This window comes from Amblyomma mixtum, chromosome 3 (assembly GCF_055824585.1).
Source record: "Amblyomma mixtum isolate Tamu chromosome 3, ASM5582458v1, whole genome shotgun sequence".
Taxonomy (NCBI): Eukaryota; Metazoa; Arthropoda; class Arachnida; order Ixodida; family Ixodidae; genus Amblyomma; species Amblyomma mixtum.
Genome location: NC_143014.1, coordinates 241,534,863 through 241,557,486, shown reverse-complemented (window position 1 = coordinate 241,557,486; position 22,624 = coordinate 241,534,863). Strand labels below are relative to the sequence as shown.

The 22,624-nt window shown below is 47.6% G+C and overlaps 1 protein-coding gene across 4 annotated transcripts; it reads right to left on the bottom strand.

Annotated features, from left to right (window-relative positions):
• Positions 1–1,844: 1,844 nt before the first annotated feature.
• Positions 1,845–21,715, bottom strand: LOC149354178 (uncharacterized). 4 transcript variants are annotated; one of them, XR_016291214.1, is made up of 5 exons: positions 21,602–21,715; positions 16,980–17,524; positions 13,675–13,884; positions 3,754–13,597; positions 1,845–3,302 (listed from the first exon to the last, which is right to left on the bottom strand). XR_016291214.1 is itself a non-coding variant. In XM_089583111.1 (4 exons), exons 2-4 carry the CDS (start codon positions 17,520–17,522, stop codon positions 12,884–12,886), a joined length of 1,467 nt encoding a protein of 488 aa, XP_089439237.1. In that variant the 5' UTR covers positions 17,523–17,524; positions 21,602–21,715; the 3' UTR covers positions 1,845–12,883. The 4 variants fall into 4 exon arrangements, 1 of the variants encoding a protein (XP_089439237.1); XR_016291215.1 differs by having other exon boundaries at positions 1,845–3,878; positions 10,486–13,597; XR_016291216.1 differs by having other exon boundaries at positions 1,845–11,802; positions 12,012–13,597.
• Positions 21,716–22,624: the final 909 nt, after the last annotated feature.

The following is a 22,624-nucleotide window of genomic DNA, read 5'->3' as shown; positions in this document are numbered from 1 at the left end:
GATGTACCCGAAAGGTCCTGGGGGGAGGTTCCAGACGAAAGCCGCCTCACGTGGTCATGAAGGAGGAACCAGACATGTCACATGTCATCACTTGTTTGTGCAGGACAGACGAAATGAGATCTGGGTGCAGCACGGCGAATGCTACCTTCAATATCCAGCCCACCTGCAGCTGTGCACACAAAGAACCTGCTATGTCAAAGCGTTGTCGCATAATTCAATGGTAGGTGATTGAGCTAGCTGATCTTCATCAGTGACTTTCCTGAGTGGGGACTGAGGTGTTTGTACCAAATGTTCAGCAACACCATTATGCAGGAAGTCATGATGGAGTGCACAGCTATGTCATTCCATTTGCAATGCAGAAATATGTTGAAACAAGCAATAATGCAAGACCACAGTGAGAGGCAATGAAGCCAGGCAAGCCATGACTAGAGAACATCAAATGGACTCCAAATTGTGGCTTCTTAGGGCCACTCGAAAAGATTTCATCCATTTTGTAAAACCATCCTCTACGACAATGTGCTATCAACCTGTAAGAGGCGCTGTAAATTCTACAAGGCACAACTGCAGCTATTGAGGAAATGGTTAAGGTAAAACTGGTGCTGATCAAGCAAGTCTGCGATGGTCGCAACATACAAGCCAGTGATAGAGTGTGGTAGTGGTATCTTCATCTACAGAAGGGCACCCACTACACCTTTCGCTCCAAGATTAATTTTCATGACACCCCATTCCACTTTGTGACTCAATTGCAGGATGGCATGGTGTAAATATGGAGCAGTTTTGACTCTAGTACCCAGTAATATGCAGTTCTAAGGAACAGAGCTCTGTTGACCTTGTATATAGCTTCAAAGCTGTACCAGATGTGTCACTACATAGCCAAACATCATCCAAAAGCTTCCCTGGGGTTTGATTGTTTAGTTGGCTCAGCCAGAGCAGAGGCAGGCAATACTCTTGGGTATGACTCATCTAGCATTTCATTTCACTTTATTTTTCGAGAATGTAAGTTACATCCTAGAGAGATGCAAGGGCTAAAAGCTGCCAAAAAGCAGCTTGATGGGGCCCAAGCACCTCAAATGGCAGTACACGACAGAACGCAAAAAAAAAGGTTTACAAAGATATATAGGTTAGAACAAACAAACACAACGAAGCAAGTGACATATTGATTCAATACAATGAAAACAATGGCAGTTTACAGACGCACGAAAACAAAGAGAGGACCCCCCCCCCCCAAAAAAAAAACACTTATTGTGCATACATGGCACCGGCAGACAAACAGAGGCACATAAAATGCAACCTGGCTATATATTAACAAATACATTTTTAACTCACTTTGTTTAACACTAGCCAAAACTTTGTATGTTCAAGCGTTTGAAGTTTATAAATATTTCGAAAATATGGAATATACCAGAGATTGGTGTTTCGAGTGTGGGTTCGATTCGAAGCGGTGCTTAAATGGGCAGTATGTACGAGGAAATCTCTATGCGCAGGAGAAGAATGGTAAAAAAACCTCAAAATGCGAAAAACATACATATGTTCAAAACGAATTATTTTATAATTAATAAAGGCACTTTGTGATGGAGAGAGATAAGGAAGGTTTGCAATGTAGCGGATCATTTTCTTCTGCAGAACCTGTATTTTTATCACATTTGTTTTTGTGGTGGTTGCCCAAACAGAGTTACAGTAATTCAAAACGGAACCGAAAAGAGCATGATAAATTTGAATTTTCACGTGAGTGGGAAGAAGCCATCGACATCGTGATAGAACACCTGCTACTGAAGAGAGCTTTTTACAAATATTTTCCACATGCTGATCCCAGCTGAGATGCGACGAGAAAGTAACTCCAAGGATTTTGTGGTTGTCAACAATTTTAATTTCTTGACCTGTGTATTCCTTCTGCAGGACAGACTCCACAGTTGGAGAAGACATCACCACTAAACGACTGAGTACTTCAGCGTTCACAATGCAAGCACCAGGCCTGTACTTTAGAATGTCTTTGTATGTTCACAGCATCCACATGGCCAACACAGTAAAACATGTTTTCTAGTACCACTTAATATATACTAAGTTGTGTGATGTTGGTGGAGGAAAATGCAAATGCCACCTGTGAGCCTTAAAGATCTGAAAGGCTACTATGACAGTGCAGGGCTAAAAAGTAAGGAAGTGGTGCTGTTGCATCTGACAGCTGAGGGCAGTGATGCTCTATATTTCATTAGGCACCTAGATGCTAGGCAACCCTCTTCATGGCACTTCATGCAACAGTGTCAGCCAATGAGTGGACTGGGCAAAAGGCAACTGCGCCATACAGTGCAAAGGGGCTAAGTAGCAAGCTCACTTTGTAGCAGGAGGCATATCCACTGTGCAAAGGTTATTTGGTGGGCTGGAGAGGTGCAGCAAAGGCACATGGCTATGTCTGCTATTGCCCTCAGTTACATGAACGACTTTGGGATCATCTTGAGCAAGTGAGCCTCAAAGGGGCACTCATGTGGCTGTTACTATAACAGCTCATCTAAGTATATCGCCTGGGTTCACCGAGACTGCATGTAATGGGGACCCAGGCCAAGGTCTGAGCAGTTTGCGAGGAAGGTGACAACAGAGGATCAGCACTGCGTGGCTACACTGACAGCAGTAGACTGACACTAAATGCCTGGCAGGAAGGCTGCACTTCTTAGGTGTTGGACATCTGTCGATAATTGGCAGTGCGGTGTAAGCACAACTGAAGAGCAACTAAGAACTAGGTTGTACCTTGCATACAACTGGTGTTGCCATTGTGTTAGCCAACTGTGAATGCACTGATGATTGCTCACTTCCATGGGCCCCATACCAGGTGCTTACTGGCTGTCATCTGATGGCACTTGGCTGCTCCGCAAAGTTTATTGTCGGCAGTGCAGTGAGTGGTCTGTGGAGACCTCGAAGCAGACTGCACCATACATTGAATGTCTTCGATTCAGAGGCATGCAGTTTGCTTACGACCGTGGCAGGCTGATACATCGGGCACTGTGGTAGCATGTATCTGTGCCATATGCGAAACCAAGTACAGAGGTGACGACGTTGGTGAAAGGGCACCGCAAAGCTCCGTGGGTGCTATGGCTGCATGAAAACTGTCCAACTAGTGCCAACACGCAGCACTACATGTCTGCGGGGTGCTGCTATTTTGAAGCAATGAAGACGTGACCACACCACACATGTATAAAACAGCTTGCCATTTGCAGGGATGCAGCTTGCAGAGAAGTAATATTCCACACACTTCATGTCCTTCACAATTATTCTTCCCACCCAAGATTTCCAACTTGTCATTGGTAGGCATTCTGAAGTAGGCCAGCACAACATCAGTCAATGTATATAACTCTTGTCATATGGGCTTTAACGTCCAGAAGAAAGTCCAGAATGGGCTTTAACATGGGCTACAAGTGACGCCGCAGTGGACAGCTCTGGATTATTCCCGTCCACAATTGTGGCCACTTCGATGAGGGTTAAATGCAGAAATGCCTGTGTGATGCCACTGCACATTAAAGAGCCCCAGGTGATGTCAAGAGATTCCAAGCAGTAGATGCAGCTCAGAAACACATCAGAAACAGGCCTCACTGTCACTGCAGTATCCACTGCTATGAGTAATGCAGGTAGTAGTGCAGGTCCCACAGCCTCCAGCACTCACAGCAGTCCCCATGCTGGCTGCCCTTGGCACCACAGTGATGGCACTGATAAATGATCTGCCTGGCTGGTGCACCTAAGAAAGGTGCAAGAACGCCTGCTACGTACATCTTTGCCAGGCCCCTGATGAGGATCTTGGCTAGCTCCTCAATTCCTTTGCCCGCCACCATGTGGTACTCGTCAGCAGCAAAAAGGTGCCTCTTTGGCACTTTTGCTGCATCCAAAAAGTGAAGCTGAAAACAAAAATAGAATCTGCTCAAAAATAGACCAAATTGAGGGAACACACAAACCATGGTGTGGGCCTCAACATCATCAGCCTGACTATGTCCACTGCAAGACAAGGGCCTCTCCCACAACTCTCCAATTAACCCGGCCCTGTGCCAGCTGTGGCCATCGTATCCCTGCAAACTTCTTAATCTCATCCGCCCACCTAACTTTCTGCCGCCCCCTGCCACACCTGCCTTCTCTTGGAATCCACTCCATTACCCTTAAGGACCATCAGTTATCTTGTCTTCGCATTACATGCCTTGCCCAAGCCCATTTCTTCTTGTTTTCACCTAGCATGTCATTACCCCATGTTTGCTCACTGACCCACTCTACTTTCTTCTTGTCTCTTGATGTCACACCTATCACTTTCATTCCTGTAGCTTACTACGCTGTCGTATTTTAAGTTGAACCCTTTTCGTTAGCCTCCACATTTCTGTCCCACAGGTAAGCAACAGTAAGATACAGCGTTGTACACATCTCTCTTGAGGAACACTGGTCAGCTGCCATTCATGATCTCAGAATGCCTACAAAATGCACTCCACCCAAATGTTATTCTTCTAGTTACTTCAGTTTCGTGGACCTGGACCTGTCTGGACCTGTGGGCACTACCTGCCCTAAGCAGTGGCATAAATCCATGCAAATTTCAAAAGGTACATGTAGAGGTGGAATCATTCTGAATATGTGCATTTTATTTCTTTTTTTTAAAGATACGATAAGCAAGAAAAGGGATTTAACGGCATTAACCAATTGCGATGCTTTTAGCACGTTTTGATTTATTGCATTATGATGCCAAATATAATGTTCGAATGGGACAGTATAAGCAGAAGACAGAATATAGCACAGTGGCAGAGTTACCTTCAACTTTATTACGATATAAAATGCAGCTCACGAAAATTTATATACATATCTAGTCATCCCAAAAGTAAAAAAAAGATCACTAGAACATTCAACAGATGCCTCCCCGTTGGGTTAATCTCACGTTTAAACAATAAGTGATGAGAATAGCACCGGGCCCAGTAGTCATACACACAGCCATGCATACGTTGCATGAAGCTTTGTGTAACTTGTTAATAATTTATAACTTCTCAGGGGGGCCAACAACCAAAACACGGCTTTGGCAAGCACTGACAAATTTTTTCATCAGTTCAGTCAAGCTGGTATTGCTATAACTTCGTGATGAGATGCGCCATCGCCATGTACAACAAAAGTGCTCCTTTCCCATCCACTGGGTTTAGGATTTTATAAATCTACCAGCCCTGCTCAAAGGGGAGCTGCCTCCTTATTTGAAAAGAATACAATTCCATATTTCTCACTGCTGTACGAAGATTCCTCGCCATGTAGGTGAAAGTAACATTGCATACACCTCGACCAAAAATGCCTGTTCACCGGCTGCTCCCTGACCTGCTCGCTGAATCAAACCCTGAGTACACAGCAATGTGCTCATAATGGGATGCTAAGCATCCCAGCTGGTGTATCTGTGAGGGGAACAAGTTACGCTTGCGCTAAAGTGCCGTTGTTTTTAGAGACTTCTCTCCTAAAGTGTTGCCTAATGAGCCTTTGAACAGGATGGCATGCAGTTCTCTTCTTTGAGCTGATTTTTTTGGTTGTGCCACACTTGAGTGGGCACTTGTCGCTGGTACAAACCTGTGGTTTGCATTCCTTGCTTCCTGCAACTTTTTCAGCTGCTACACAAAAGTTTATTCACTGATTTATGTTTTTTCGTTTTTTTTATGCCGTGAAGTTTCGTCATGCAAAGCAAATGGGTCTGCATGGGCCCAATCGAATGAGCACCGGGCCAGTCATTAAATTGATAGCAGTCGCAATCAATCCAGACCGAAGTAGTGGCAAGGGAAATACCGGCTCATGCCGACCTCTAGCACAGAGTGCTAAGTTATCTTTTCTAGCTTTCCTGGAACCAACATTGTGCTGGTTAAACATTCCAGCTCAGTGGTTGTGCTATTTCTACAGCATTTAAGCAGCATCGCTATCTCGCCATATATTTCCAGCCTCCATGTCCCTATACTTATGGCTCATAGGAGACGTGGGCCCAAGATGGTCAAAGAGACATCCATAATTTTCTAATCGAACCCATGGCTTTAAGAAACTGTGAGTTACGGTAGCATTTTACTGTGTTTTACTTGTTTCCTTTCTTTAAGTAACGATGGTTACCTGAGAGGAAGTATTTTTATCCATACCACCAAGGCTAGCTACACCTGTCAGTGCCCGTCTCGCATACTGTTAAAACATTACCCAGGTCCAAACAAGAGAAAGACCCTGAAGAAAGGTTCGAGGGTTTGCATGGTGCCGACTCTTTAGTGTCACATTTAGACACATTTAGTGTCTCTGTCTAGAACTCAGCTTGACTCGATGCCAGAAAAGCGGACGCTTGAAGTTAAATACAATCGCACATAGTCATGGCATGTCCCTTGATTGTTGTCAGATTGTAATTATGACAGCAGTCTGATCCTGCTGAGCCATTCCATGGAAGGGAAGAGTCCTTCTCGCACCTGTGGCTTTCCCATGTTGCGTGTGCTGCTTGTGTCATTCGATGCCGACCGAGTAGTCTATGGAAGCACCTCAGAGTGAGCGGGGGGGACACTCGCATGCCCTGACCCTCTCGCCCTCAGCAAAGGGGGTCAGTACCCCCTTATCCGCCCCCGCAATTTACACCACTGGCTCTAAGTAGATGTATTCCTTTACCAATTCCACTGTCTCACTACATATTGCAAACCGCCGTTCCCTTCCGAGACTGCTGACTTTAGTTTTCTGTATATTAATTTTATGGCCCACTTTCTCCTCTTCCTGTGTAAATAATTGATCATGCTTTGCAGTTTGTTGCCTGAGTCGCATTGGGTTAGTAATTTGTTGCAAGGCAATGTCAACAGCGAATGACAGATTACTAAGGCATTTTCTATTAACTCTTGTCCCAAAATGTTCCCAATTCAGGTCGCTAAATACCTTCTGTAAACACGTGGTGAATAGCATTTGAGAGACCATGTCTGTCTGACACTCTTCCTTACTGCAGTTTTCTTACTTTCTTGACAGAGGACTATGGTAGTTGTGCAGAAGCTATATTTCAGTATTTTCATATATGCCTCTTCTACCCTGTGATTAATCCCTGAATGATTGCTGAGGTTTCTACTGAACCAAGTGCTTTCTCATAATGTACGAAAAATGTTATTTACGACTGATTCATTATATATATATATATATATATATATTGTGAGACAGGAAACAGCGCAAGATGGAGCGAGCTTTAATGCCACCCGCAAATATGACGACCAACCCTCCAGAAAAGAAGATGAGCGATGATGATGAATATGTAGAGATGAAGATGAAGGTTGCGTGTTGTGCTTACAATATGTATATATATTATAAGCATCATCATCATCAGCCTGACTACGCCCACTGCAGGGCAAAGGCCTCTCCCATGTCTCTCCAGTTAACCCTGTCCTTCACCAGTGGCGGCCACCATATTCCCGCAAACTTCTTAATCTCATCCGTCCACCTAACTTTCTCCTGCCCACCCGCTGTCAGCCTTCCGGGCGACTGACAGCGAGAATCGAGAGCACTGCCTTTTGGAAGGAGTGGACAGCCTAGCAAAGACTATTACGAAGCCATCGTCAACACGAAAGAAGCAGGCCAAGATAAAGACGGTGGATTTGTCATAGTACCTGAAGGTGTGTTTAGGAAAAAGGCAGGCCAGGCAATCTGTAAAAAATTTAGGTCTGTTAGCATGAATGTAACTAGAGTAAAAAGTAAGGCTGTGAGGTTGTGCAATGAACATGGCCTAGCGCAGGTATCAAAAGATATAAACAAGTGTACTGGCAATTTGTTACAGGTGTTTTTCGTAGCAAAGACTCATAAAGCGGATTTCTCATTTAGGAGGGTTGTAAGCGAAAGAGGCTCATGGCAGAACCAGGTCAATTTGTTTCTTCAGAAGCAGTTACAGAGGCTAGATGTGTTTGACCCATTTGCTACTAGAAATGCACAAGATGTAACAGGCTATTTGAACCAAAACCAAAATGTTGGGTTTATGCTTTCTGTCGAAGTCCAGGACCTCTTTTACTTCATACCTCATGCTGCACTGCTGCAGTATGTTAAATCGTGTGTAGAGGAGAACGGCGAAGTTCCCTTTCAAAACGCAACAGGAATGACTAGATAATTTTATAACTCTGCTTGAATTTTATCTTAATAGCACGTTTATAACTTTTGACAATGGATTCTACCTGCAGCTTGGTGGTATTTGTATAAGGTCACGTGTTGCCCCTGTCCTGTGTAACATTTTTCTGTCTTATATTGACCGTTCCCTGACAAACGTCTTTGACACGGCCAAAGTTTTAAAAGTTTTCTGATATGTAGATGATCTTTTAGTCCTTTTAAAGGAACAGGATACCTTTAACTACCTTGGCTTGATGAATGAGGTTTTAAATGTTTTTAGACTACACGGCAAAAGTTTAACCTTTATGCATAAGGTACCAAATGATAACAGTCTACGGTTTTCGGACATCAAAATGTTTGTCTTAGAAAAGCATCTATGTTGGATGTACCATCCCCGAGTTGCGAAACATCTTATGCTGTATGGGTCAGCACAGTTGAAGACAGTGAAGAGAGGCGTTGCTGCAATGTGCCTTGAGTCTGCACTCACAAAGTCGTGTCCGCAGAGAATGGGTGAAAGTTTCATAAAACAAGTGTCCCGGATGGACAATGCGGGCTACCCCTACACGATCCTGACAGCGGTGAGTGAAACTCTCAAGCAAAAAATTAAAGGGACAGCGTGCAAAAGGACCCCAAAGTAAGGTACAAAGCCTGTAGTAGCATCTTACATGCATAAGGCAGCACACAATTTGAAGAAGGTGGCCAATAGGTATGGAATGCCTATGGTGTTCTCAGCGCCTCTGAAGTTAGGCTGACTTTGCTCAATCCCGGCAAAAGAGAGAACCAGGCTGACCGGATGCGCCGAAAAGCATGGCAAGCCCTTTGTTAGATGTGCGAAAGGCGTTGTATATGAGATCCCACTAACATGTGGAAAGGTCTACACTGGAAAAACAGGACGCTGCATGAATGATCGCGCAAAGGAGCATGAGCGCACGTTAAGTGACAAGGAAAGTGGCACGAATTTGGCCGAACATAGCCGAAAATGCCATTGTAGGCTGCGACTGAATGAGATGAAGATTCTTGGTCAGGGCAGCAACACCGTGGCACGAGAAATAATGGAATCTTTCTTGATTAAGAATGCACAAAATTGCGTCAGCGATACATTTCTTACCTTGTATAGAAGCGAGTCAGCTTTGTTAAGATCTATCTTGTAGGGTATGATGGCGTTTACGTTTACCAGGCATGCTGTGGGTGTATCCACCGTGCGTGCACCTGATTGTCTTATATTTAGAGGTGTCAGCTTCTTAATAAACCAGTTGTTAGTTTGTGCTCATCCTGTCGTGTCTTCTCTCTTCGTGTCATCTTTTATGCGCATAACCTTTCATGGCATTACAAGTATGAAGTCAACTTGCCCGACAACATCTCTTGCTGATGCAAGAGAGAGAATTACAATTGCAACACTTTATGCATAACCAGGAAACGTAACCTCTCATTTATTAGAACACTGTTCACTCACTGACTGAGTTAATGGGCATCATGTTTTTGCATATGTCACCCACCATTATAGGTGCTCAAAAAGGAAGCTCTTCATCGGCCAACCTTTTTATGATGTGCACCAGAGTGTGAAGGTAAAGAATGACAGCAAGATTTTGCTCTGCCTTTGTTACAAAGGCTGTGAACAAACTGAATTTCCCAAATGCGATTGTTCTAGCACATTTTCTTCAATGGAAATGAGGAGATAAGTTGGAGAACTGGCACATATGTCACACACATACACAGCTACTGAAAACATTGCTCCATTTTGTGACGACAAGATCTCTTATGAGCATTCAAAATAACACATATTTTCAAGGATCTTTCAACAATTTTGCACAACTGTATGGTAAAAGTAGCCATGTTGCTGCATGTTATCACGAGTTAAAGTTTCTCTCGTGTGTACACAATGTTTTATACTGCAGTCCTTTCTGGTGCAGCAGTTAAGCACTTAGCATGCATGCTTGCATGAATAGCTACTCTGTTATGAAATGCTGAGAGTTAAAACTGGCGGACAACCGAACTAAATTACCTATGGGCGCAGACCTCAACTCGCGGACTGTTTTGCCCTGAGAAACAGATCACCTGACGCAGGGAAGTATGGATGCTGAGGTGACTGCAGCAGGGGGCGAGGACTGTAACAATGAAAGCCCATCTGGTCAGGAAAACTCATGGCGGAAAAGAATTGCGCGCCGAACAGTCGTTCAAACAAATGACGTTTGGTCCCGCTGAGGGAAAAGGGTGGGGGCCGGGGATACGAGAGCTCGCCAGTTCGCGGAACATGCACGCCTTAAACTACTCGGCTGTGGTTTGCCATGAACAAACGTCGATTCCCAAATGCTGTTGCAAGCCAGCACTGTTCATCTGGTCTTCCTTTTACTAGCCTTCTTGTGCTCGATCTGTTCATCCGAAAGGCGTACAGCAGCATAAGTCGATACTTACGTCCGGGTCGTAGCCGTCAACGCCTCAGCGTCCACCACGGCAAACCATCACAAGATCTTGAACGCGAACATCACAGGGGCCACCTCGCGCAGCAGTTGCAGGACGACGGCCTAGGATGCGAAATGATGATTGAGAATTCATTACATAAACTGCCAGAGATTCGACACATTGTACAACAACGACGTACCTTCATGCTGTCGCAGATCATCTCCAGAATCACGTTCGACCTCGACAGGTCATTGCTCGCTGCATAGCGCACGACGTCTTTGCCACCAAAGCTTGTTGTGCACGCCTCAGGCTGCCATAATGGTCGCACGCTCAAAGTTCGCGCGGTTAACTCGCATTGTACGGAAGCAGGATGCCTGGGTACTTTCCGACACAACTCAAATGCACGCAAACATCGCAACCTAGGGATTTTTGAAACACTTAAAGGTCACAAGGCGCTAGGTTTTATGCGCTAGGGGGCTGATGTCTCCAGGGCTCCTTGCTAGGGGGCTGATGTCCACAAGGGCTTTTGCTCCGCTTAGACGCGTCCGTGAAAACCGGCCGGAGAAGCTTGGCCCCGCCGCGCACCGATGCCGTGTGGCGGCGCTGACGGCAGAGGCGCGGTAAGGTGAGCAGCCGAAATGTGCGCATCGCGTAGGTAGCCACCCTAGCGTAGGCTAAATTTCTAGCACCGAGGCGAAAATGGGCTTGTTTCGCTTACCGCGCGTTTTTTGTGAGTGTCAAAGAATGAATCTTTACCATAAAATAATGTTTCGTCAACTCGCATCATTATTCCCGTGGAATATGCTGCTTCACAAGCCCAGTCTGCATTGCATAGCTGTACTGAAGCGCGTTTTGTGCGTGCACATTTCGAGACGCTGCCCAGGATGCGAGGGACGCCGTAGTGGAAGGTTTCAGAATAACTTCAACCACTTGGGTTTCTTTAACGTGCACTGACTCTGCGTTGCGCTGCCATCGAAACGCAGCCACTACGGCGAGAAGAGCAGATTGTAATGCGTGCCGTAGGACCTCGAAACTGCAGTCGCGTTGGCTGAAGGCGCCCCAACGCGCAAACCAGTTGTCCCCGATTGTGAACCTGTAGCATGTATGCCAGCTTGACGCTCACGTAAGCAATCTCCGACGATTGTAGACAATGAAGCAACACATATCTGGTCATGAAAACATTTATTTACAAATGAGGGGGGAAACTGTATGTATTTCGGCAGGGTAGGAAATACAGTAGGTACTGCGTCTTCTGAGAGGGCAGGAATGGAGCGCGGTATCAAGACCTCAGCTCCATTAATAATGTGCTTGAAGTCACGAACGATAAACCTAGAGGCAACAGAAAGAACAGACCATGGTGATCAGTTTGAGCTAGCGTGAAAGAGCAGGATGGGCATGCTGCGAGAATGTCGTGCAATGCGTTATGTACCGTCACACAGCACGCCGATAACAAGTGTCACACTTCTGTTTATTCTAGACGCTTTCTACATTCCAATAAGTCTCACCCACAAGCCCAGCTAAAAATGTTGGCTACGTACCGTGAGTCGAAGTGTCTTTCGCAAACTGCAGAATTCTCCTCCAACGCCTTGTCGGCCCGTGGGATCGCTCGAGACCACTTGGCCAACATTTCTTGGCAGGCAGGGGCACGGAACAAAGAGACTTTCTCTGACGTTTTCCTGTATCCCGTGTCACACCCAGGCACAAAGCACCAACGCTCGGTCTTTCTTGCTGGTGGAGGCATCTCGCATGAGAAAACGCTGCACTGACAACTGCTACGATGTGCGCAACACCGACGCAGCTGAGAGGTTGAGCCAGGCCGACCAGGCGAAGCTTACCCCGCCTAGTCTAGCCACCCTACCGCACCGCTAGTAGCAGCGCCACATTTCCCCTGGCGGCATCGGTGCGCAGAGGGGTCACGCGCGCCCGAGGAAAAGCGCCGTGGTCTTCACACCTCCCCAGTCTAGCCACCCTAGCTTTGGGCTGGCTTTTCGTTATTTCCACCGGGTCGCAATAACGCTTTGGCTTGGATTTGCGTTATTCTCACCCGGTCGCAATAACGCCGGCCCATAACTATCGAAATACTGGCCAATCCACATCCAAAGTCTATAATCCAATCCAGAAAAATCCACAATCCAATCCATAATACAACAGAATCCGGAACAAGCCACTGATGATTCTAGTTCACTGTACCGAAACTGACTGCCGACTTTCGGTAGGAGTGGTGACGTCACACCCGCCCGCCATGACTGCATGAATGTTTTTGCATTGATGCACGTACGGTGTCGTGAGTGCATCGTTAAAGTTTTATTATATACGTGCAATTCACAGGCGAATAGCGCATTTCTCTTGCGCATCATTACAAAGAGGAAAAACAGGCAACACTAGATACTCCTTTAGGAAACCCTTCGTACTACAAAACACTGAGAGAAAATAGCGCAGAGGCTACGCGCTGGCAGAAGATCTTGTCTTGTACCGCGCAGTGAATGCACGCACACCACGACAGAGAAACACGGTCGCGCGGAACGCTGTAGTTCTCGAAGAAGAGCCTCACATCGTAGCTGTCCGTCACCAGGCGGCGCAGCGCGGGCAAGGCCCTCATCACGTAGTGCAAGTCTTCAGGCTCCAGTCCCAACTTGCGCACCGTCAGATCCGTGCTCAGAGTCAGTTCTTGGAGACGCGGAAACGAGATGCGGCCATCGTGAAGCTTGCAGAAATTCAGGAAATATGAGGCACACCCTTCACTGAGCAGGTGCAACTGGCGCAGCCTACCGCTGGTGGCCACCAACAGTGACTGGGAACACGCCACTGACAGTCGCGTGCTAAACTTGACGGCTTCGAGGCGGGGGAAAGCATCGAGTCCCAACGCGACTTCGTCCATGGGTCCTTCGCAATCCACTAAGCTTAGGCTCTTGAGCTGTGGACAAAGCCTTGCTATGGCAGGGAGCCGCAGGCCAGCGAAGAACTTCAAGGATAGTTTCTCCAGCAGAGGCCATGTCTCCAAGACCTGCTGAAGGGTCGAACTGACATCAGTGAGGAAGAGTGGAGGTCCCAGCTTCAGCGACAGACTGCGAAGGTTTCGGAAAGATGAGACGGCAACCAGTGCTTCCTGGGATGTGATGACCACCTGCAAAGAGGGGGTGCACCATTAAAACCGGGGCTAAAGGCTGTACACCACCATGCGTGAAGATCGGATGCACGTACCACCAAGTGTTCCACGTGCCTGTAGGTCCTTGCTGCATGACGGACGTCTTCCACGGTCGCCATGACTGCATGCCCACAGCGGTAAGAGACCGCCGAAGTGTACAGAGGGAGATGGGTGAAACCTCTCATTTCCGACCGCACGGCAGGCGCACCTGTGCATCCCTGATTCACGGAAGCCTCCAGGATGTGGATGGAGTCAATGCGGCACAACTGGGCAGATGTAGGTTAGGGATCAGGAGTGGGGATTGTTATGCAAATCAGAAAAGAAGACAATTCTGAGGGCACCTAAGTCTGCTTCCGTGGAGGAATGCCAAAGCATGTCTTTTCAGGAAGGGAAAGGGCGCAGAAGCGCTCAAATCTCGACATCTCCATCTCGGTGGACACCTCAAATGAACCTTAAAGCATGCAACTGAATGTGCGATGTCGTCAGTCTAAACACCTGTCACAAGTTAGAAATTGAAAAGAAATTGAACCACCCAGCCACCACGGTGGCTCAGTGAGTGGTTATCATGCTCGGCTGCTGACCCGAAAGACACAGGTTGGATCCTGGCCGTGGCGGACGAATTTCGATGGAGTCGAAATTCTAGAGGATCGTGCACTGTGCAATGTCAGTGCACATAAAAGAACCCCACATGGTCGAAATTTCCAGAGCCTTTCACTATGGCATCTCTCACAGCCTGAGTCGCTTTGGGACGTTAAACTCCATAACCCCCACCAAATCGAACATTGGATTTTGAGAAAGGAAAATGCGCAGTGTTTGTCTCACATCTCAGTGGACACCTGAACCGCTCCGTAAGTGAAGCGACAAAGGAGGGACTGAGAGAAGAAGGGAAGAAAGGGGTGCCGTAGTGGAGAGCTCTGGAATACCTTCGACCACCTGGGGTTCTTTAACGTGCGCTGACATCATACAGCACACGGGCGCCTTTCGCATTTCGCCTCCATCGAAACGCTGCCGCCGCGGTCGGGTAAGAACCCTGGTGCTCCAGATCAGGAGTCGAGCGCGCTAGCCACTGAGCCACCGTGGCTGGTGCAAGTTAGCCCCCAACTACACATCTCAACATCTCGGTGGACACCTCAACCACACCATAATAGAAAATGTAGTCTCAGAAAGCATGCAACTGAAGTCACTGGACCGAACCCCAGTCGCAAGCTAGCCTCCAATTTGACTAAAACATGTAAGCTATATGCAAATAGATATGCTGTGACACCACGCAGAATGCTGTAAGACAAACGGTTGCTCAAAATTTTGGTGAACACATTGAGGAAACTGCCACCACACTAGGGACAGCTAGTGATAACATTGCTGGGATTTTATCTGCTCCTGCGATGCTTTTTTTTTCTAACCAGCGTCGTCGCAAAGGCGGACGCGGGTTTTGCGGCGCGCGATTAGGAAGGCGATGGAGGCGAAAACTGTCCGGCATCGGTGTCTGTGTGGAGCCCTCACCTGTCAACCATGGCAAGAAGCAGGTGGTGCTTAGCAAGATTTATCTCTCTCTCTTCTTGTCACGGTTGGCAGGTGACAAAATGAAACAAAATGAACAAAAGAAGCGATTACATTATATCTGGAATAAGAAACGAATAAAAATTGGAATAGAGCAAAATTAGAATAGATTAGTGAGCGAAAAACAAAGGAATCAGACTTGAACTAGAATGAGAATTAGAACAGATTGGCGAGTGAAAGAAAAACTCATCGCAATTGTTCCTCATCATCCCGACTGATCGCCGCTAAATTGTTTTACATTCACATAACCGTTTCTTTTTTATGCCCGTGAGATAATAACGGACAGACCGCTAGAAGGTGCCCGCTATTAAGAAAACCATCACAGAGGCGTTGTACATAGTATTACGAACTGCAACCTGTACATTACCCTATACGTTAACCAGAATGACACAATCGCAGAAATTCAGGCAACTCGGATTTGCTGCAGTGAAAATTTCACAGAGATAATCTAGAGTGGCAAGGGTAGTCTTGAAGTTGCTTTAGTGGAAAGTTTGCAGAGACAAGTGCAAATTGCGAGGCGGAGGAAAGTCCCGTACTGTTAGCTCTTTCCGGGCAACCATCTTCTGTCCAGCATCTGTGGACGTGAGTGCAGAGGTACATATCTAAAGGCGAGCTAGTTCGACTTAAGAATTAAAGCTCCACAGAAAAAGGATAGTTTCCGTAGACCATACGCTGACAAACAAACAAAGATCTGCCCGCTTTATCGCCATTTTATTAATGTGAGCGCATTACATGGCTGTCACGTCATCAAAACATGTCCGCAATTTTGTCCTCACGATTGCGTCGTTCTCTGAAGATAAATGTGTAATTGTGACATATAGTGTGTGATAAAATGTTACTGTGGGAAAAAATTGGTTGATGAGATGTATTTAGTTAATTAATTAAATGCAAAAAATACACTTATACGTCAAAATAGTCACGGACCCCGATATAGTACACGGACGTCAGAACAGCCACGGACGTCGATATGGTATGTCGACGTTTTGCTTTTGTATTGCTCCAATGCGGGTCGCCGCAGTGATCTCAAAGTTTTTGCGGATGGCATATCTGTCTACGCCAGTCGCTGCGTGCGTCTCATGTACCCGACACAAATACCGTCCTCCGTAGATACAGTGGATTACATGTTCTTTGCTCGAGGTCTGGCTCGATACATGGGAGGACCAAGTGCATTTCAATAGAGGCTGCATAAGGAGACACTACTTAAGGTTGGGTCTGTTGAATGTTTCACAATCTCACTGCGGCGGATTTGTTGGCAGAGGCCCCCCCATCCAAATCCACGCGAAGCTGCTACTCAAGACGTGAAAACACAGCAATTTTTCACATACCGTTGTGAAGTGCGAGTCGTAGAGACACTGCAGTGTTTTCAGAACATTTTCCCACTATCGGCAGCACTTGTTTGTCTGTTTTATTGGGGGTTTAAAGTCTCAAAGCAACTCACGCTATGAGGGACGCCATAGTGAAGGGCACTGGAAATATAAGACCACCTGGGGTTCTTTAACGTGTACTGACATCGCACAGTACACGGGCCTCTGAGCGACGAAATTGTGCAGAAACTTCAGATTTTACAACGCAAGTCATGCAATAATGAATATCCACATGTTTTACCCATTTGTTCTAGATGCAGCAAGACATGCTATGCCTAATATCCACATTTCAAGCCATGTGTTTTAATTGCAACTAGACTCGGCATGCTCCTCCGCCCTTTAGCTATCCATTATCAATGTTACTTTGCCGAGTACCACCACAGTTAACGAATTTCGACCGGAGTCAAGATCATGCACACAGCCGCGACAATGGGACATACCAGGGGACAAGTCAGCAGGATTGCTCGAACTGTTTCCAGAGAGAGAATAAGACACTCGTCGTCCGCACCCTCGATGCCTCCCACCAGTTGTCTCAACTGCGAGGACTCGACCAGCGGTGCCCGATGGTCCCTGCAAGGCTCGTCAAACTCCACGGCGTGCATGACAAAGTCGTGAGGTAGGGCGAGAACCTTGGCGTTCGGGAACATTCTAACTAGCTTCCAGACCTTGTCCCTGTTATGGACAATGCACACCTCCTCAGCATCTCTGAGGATGTCTCTCGCGACGGTCTCGAAAATGTCCGAGCTATTGAAGGCGATGCATCCGGCGAAGAGAGCCCCCGAGATCCTCGTGCCGCGCAGAATTCTCCTTGCAGCAACCAGGGACTGACGGTCGGTCACCAGCAGGGAGCCGCTGTCGTCCCCCAAGGAACATCCTCGAGGAAGCGGAGCGTCCCGTGACCACGGCGTCTCCAGCTTCAGGACGACGTGGTCCTCCACGTCCAGGAGGGCGTGTGGGTCTCCGAAACGTTCAATTCGTTCCATGGCTGCGAAGACGCAGAAATCTGGTGTCAAGATGTATATACATACGTAAGCAGACAGCTTGATAGACATGCATAGAGGAGAACATGTAAAAGTGTGAATATGAACCCTTCACGGCGTGAGCGGCTATACGGAGCCCACCCTGGGCAGTCACGTGGATGAAGCCCGTCCGAGGTCACTGATCCAAGCGGCCAGGAGATAAATATGAGATAACGAACGGAGGGGAGCGGATGATGAGAGAAAGAAGGGAAGAAGTAGGCAGAGAAAATAGATAGAAGCTGCTTGGAGCAGATGATTGAAAGAGGTCAAAAAAAAGAAACGCTGGTGAGAAGAGAAAGGAAAAACGAGAAAAGAAGGCCGGTCAGAGGACACAAAAACAAGGGGAAAAAAATTAACGCAAGCTATTGTAATTTTTTTTTGGTTCTGTTCTTATTTCCTAATTTTAGAAGGTTTCGTGAGCACAGCTTAGAACAAATTGTCTTGACGTATAGGTACAGTAATGATTAATCGTCTCTTTTAGAGCATTACATCTCGCTCGTTCCTCAGTTTTGTGCCTGTCGGCCCAGTCCACAGTACATAGATTTTGAGGGCACCAAGATGCTACGGCGCGAGGCGCTTCGTGGCGTGTTTTACTTTTGACGGGATCGCTGGCAATGAGGCCCAACCCCCCACCCCCCTCCGGTGAACTTGGCAGCGGGTCAGGACACTGCCGGCTGCGCTAGTGTACAGTGCAGCATGATTTGAAGTTTGTCGGGTTCGTTTCGACCAAAATAAACGAATACATTTTTCTTGGCGTGACGGGCGCTTAATCTGCAATAAAAAGAGCAATACGCTGAGGCAGCTTATGGGTATCGGGCGTTAGCAATATCGAATGAATATTGAGTCATTAGCCATAATCGCTATATCCGGTACACAATTTTCGTTATGTCCGAATATGCATTTTTTTTTATGCCAACGTATACAGCGCAAGAAGGCAAATCGTTTGACAATGCTTCGGATGTCCTACGTCAATTATGGACATTTGAAGTTTCAAGAAGTCAAGGCTTAGAGAACCAAAAGTCGTCGGTGCGAATCCCTATGATACGCTTGGATTCGACTAGTAATCTTATGCTCCGTAACGCGCTGAATCGTTTGATAGCACTTCGGATGTCCTACGTCAATTATGGACATTTGAAGTTTCAAGAAGTCAAGGCTTAGGGAACCTAAGGTCGTCGGTGCGAATCCCTAAGATAGGCTACGCTTTGATTCGACTAGTAATCTTATGCTCCGTAACGCGCTGAATCGTTTGATAGCACTCCGGACATTCTACGCCAATTAGGCAGTCCAATCTAACGTAATCTAAAGTACGACAGCACAACCTCACATTTTCGTTATCGTCTAGTGCCTTAAATCAGAGTGAATGCGTTAGCATCAGACCACTACGATTCCGGGTACTCGACGATAAACGAACTGCGCGCTGCTGTCTCAATCAAAATCAGTTTCCAAAATTCACGCCGCAAGGCGGAAGCACAGCGCTTTCCCAGTGCACGGTAGCCAACCGAAACACCTTTGTGGTTAACATCCCTGCCTCCCTTCTTCTCCTTTATCTATCTCTCTCTAAATGTAGGCGGATGTCCGTGCCAGTTTCATTTCTCCGTTGCCAGACTCTGCTTTCATAATACAGAAAGAAAAACAATATTAAAACCAGCAAGCGAGGACTGCATAAGCATTATAGTCGGATACAATTCAAGTCCCAGGCAGTGAGGCTACAACCACATTCGAGACCACCGAGCAGAATTCCTCCAAAACAAAAATCAGAACACATCTTCTCCTTGCCTATAAACAAGAAGCTAATCATTAGAAGAAATAAAAAGCAGAATAATTTTGATACATCTGGCTTGTTTGATTCACTGTTACACACTACTGTTCTTTTTTTTTTCAATGCTTGTATCCTATATAGTTACGCAATAAGCACTATACTACAACGCTGCGCCGCACAGCGCTACTGTTTTCCTGTGCTGTTTTGACGTATACTAATGAGAGAGCATTACTTGGCTCATTGTGCGAAAACCTGCCGTTATCAGAAACCGGTGGCAGGCAGGCGTTCCGGCAGAAAAGCGGCCACCGAGAAATGAAAAAATTACTGCGCCATTTGATTTACTTAAATGCCACAAATTTAGGCAGCCGGCGTTCAATGGGTTCATTGGTCTTGGCATTGACAACGTTGTGGCAGAAACACGGAGTGCTCTCGCATGTACACATTGCTCAAAGCGCTTGCACTAGTATTCATGCACTACGCCTTTAGCAACACACTTCTAGTTCACTGTAGCTTCGACAACATCGACTAACACGAGTCCGCGATCAACATGAGTCCGCGACTAACACGAGTTCGCGAGGTGTAGCCGCGCAATCCATCCTCTGATTAACATGGCGGTTTAAAGAGGTCATACCATAAAACCATGGAGGAAGAAAAACTAGGAGGGACCATGACGTCACAATCTTGAAGCCTAGTCATAAAAAATATAATGGAAAGCATCATGGGAAATAGGCCCTCACGTGACAAGGCAGTGGTAGCTCTTAGCTGGATTTCGGTTTCGGTTTCGCTCTCTCGCTGTACGAGCAACTACGCGACCATCTGCTTGCGTTCACTGACGGCTCCGTGGTGAGCGCAAACTGCTCGCTCGCCGCAGCGGCCACCATCCCCGAGCGACGCGTGCGCTGACTGCGGCGCAGTGGAGACACTTGGAGCACATGCTCCTTCGCTGTGCCGCTTCTGCAGTGCCGCGTCGCGAGATTCTCGCGGCCTGCAGGGCGCTGGGAATCATCCCGGACAGTCTCGAAGCGCTCCAGTGGCCGCGCGGCACTGCGCGCACCCGTGATATTCTAGCCTCTATACCCGTGACAAAACAGTGGTGAGCCTCTGTGCGTTCATCGAACAGGCGGGCTTGACTTCCCGCTCGCTCTTCGCCAGGTAGTGCACGCGTGACACGAACGCTCCGTGGGTGCTACCTCCGACGGTATACGCGGCCGGGCGCCCCACCCCGGCCGCTAGTGCAGTATGCCGCGCGCGCGATTAGTCCGAGACAGGACGCTACGAGCGCGCGGCTATGTATACATACAGTTTACTTCTTTTTGTAAGTGATTGTGCGCAGTGGCCGGGAGACCCCGCGCAGGGGCCGACGTAAAGCCGCCGGCACTCTCTCTCGACAGCGAGAGAGAGAGAAATACTTCACTGCTGAATTTCACGTCGGAACCGCCTATGTGCGCGCGCGTATTCGGCACGACTTGTGCCTTGAGAATAGCGGAGAACGGAGGGCCCATGGGCGGGCCGAAGTCCGCCTGCCCGAGAAATAGAATCTTGCGCAGCGCGCCGGAGCGCTCGTTCAACACGTCCGTCCGCCGTGAGCGCTCTGGAAGCCGCTGCACCCTTTTTTAGAGGCTCGTTTCTTCGCCTACTCTCGAGTTCTCCGCTCATAGCATGCGCTGAAATAAACGCTCCGTATGTGTGTATAACGACGAAAGGAATTCCTCTCCATTCTCTTTATGAACCACAGTTGAACAGTGACGAGGTCGCGGCCGCACCCTTTGATGAAAAGTTTACCCGCAGTTTTCTACAGTGCACCCAAAAACTCAAGAGTGTAATCAACAGAGACGCGGAGCCTTCAGACAACCTCGAGCTCGGTACGCATTCCGCCAAAGCGCTGCGCTGCGCTACTTCGGAGCACGGACGTTCACTAAAAAGCACCGCTGGCTGGCAGTCTGGTAACTGTGGAGGAGGGCCTATTTCCCATGAGTCAGTGCGCAAAAGGGCCCTCGGCAGCGGCGTCAGAGGAGGATGGCTTGCAGAGGCTGAGCGCACTCCCTCCTAGTTTTTTTACCTCCATGCATAAAACTCCTCTGCGGTGAATATAACCATTTGAGGAGCACAGCGCACGTGAGAAAAGACGTCAAACTGAATGAACAGCGCAGCTCGCTCTTCTCGGTTCTTTGTAGGGAGCGCCGTTATTCGCGCTTTACATGTCCCATGGTGTTACCAGCGCCTGCTGGTCGTAAAATGTGCGGTGACCACAGTACAACCGTGAAAGAAAGAATGGAAAACTCACCGCTTCCGCAGGGTACCCGCGCCGAAATCTCTCTGCGGAACAAATACGACCACGCTTGAAATGGCGGTTAGGGAAAAGGCAGTGGCTGGAGACACGCGCGTGTCACCAGCCAGGTAGGGGGGCTAGATGGCTGTTGACACGCAGATACCCACGTGACAACATAATTAAACAAAAGGGCGCATAAAATCGACATAAACTTTTTATAATATTCAGTTACAGCTTAAATACTCACCTATAATAGTACAAGTGTTGGGTTTTGTTTTAAAATTTGGTTGAAATGTTTTTAAAGCGCATGAGTTGAGGCGAGGCGGCGGCCATGGCTTGCGGCGGAGCTCGCACCGATGAACTGCAGGAAATGAATTGAATTCGGTTCGACGGCATTTAGATCGCCCATACGGAGATACTCGATGCCGAGCAAGCGTACGACAGCGTACCCCATGCCGTGCTTTTGACCTTGTTTTTACCTCCCTGTCGGACTCGGACCTGGGGCCTCCGCAGCGTCTGCTGGTCGACATGCATTCTACGTCTCTGTGAGGAAAACACGGTCGTCGCGCACTTCGGGTCCTCGATCGGCCCCATCGCAGTGAAGAAAGGTCTGCGCCAAGGGTGTCTGTCGTCGGCGAGCATCGAGCGAGAGCTGCTTAGGTCGCACATCGGTTTCCGCCTCAGCTGGCATGGATGACGACCGCTGACTGCCGGGTAAAACTTTCGCGGACGATCTAGTACTGCCTGTGGAATACCCGCCAAGGATTTGCAATTTCTGCTGAGCGACTGCCAGAATGTGGTTACTCGTTTGAACCGACGGCTCAGCTCCAAGAAGACTGTGGTTGTCTGTTTGGCTGGAAGCAACACGGCGGATTAAGAATTAACCTTGGAAAATAAGACCTTCGCCCAGAGTTTATAGTTCCGATGTCTGGGAGTGGAGATGTTCGCCGAAAATCCGTTACTGCCTTCACAAGGCTACCGACAGGCTGCCCTTACCTTCCGTGGCGCCGATTTCATCAGACAGTGGAGAGCACGCTA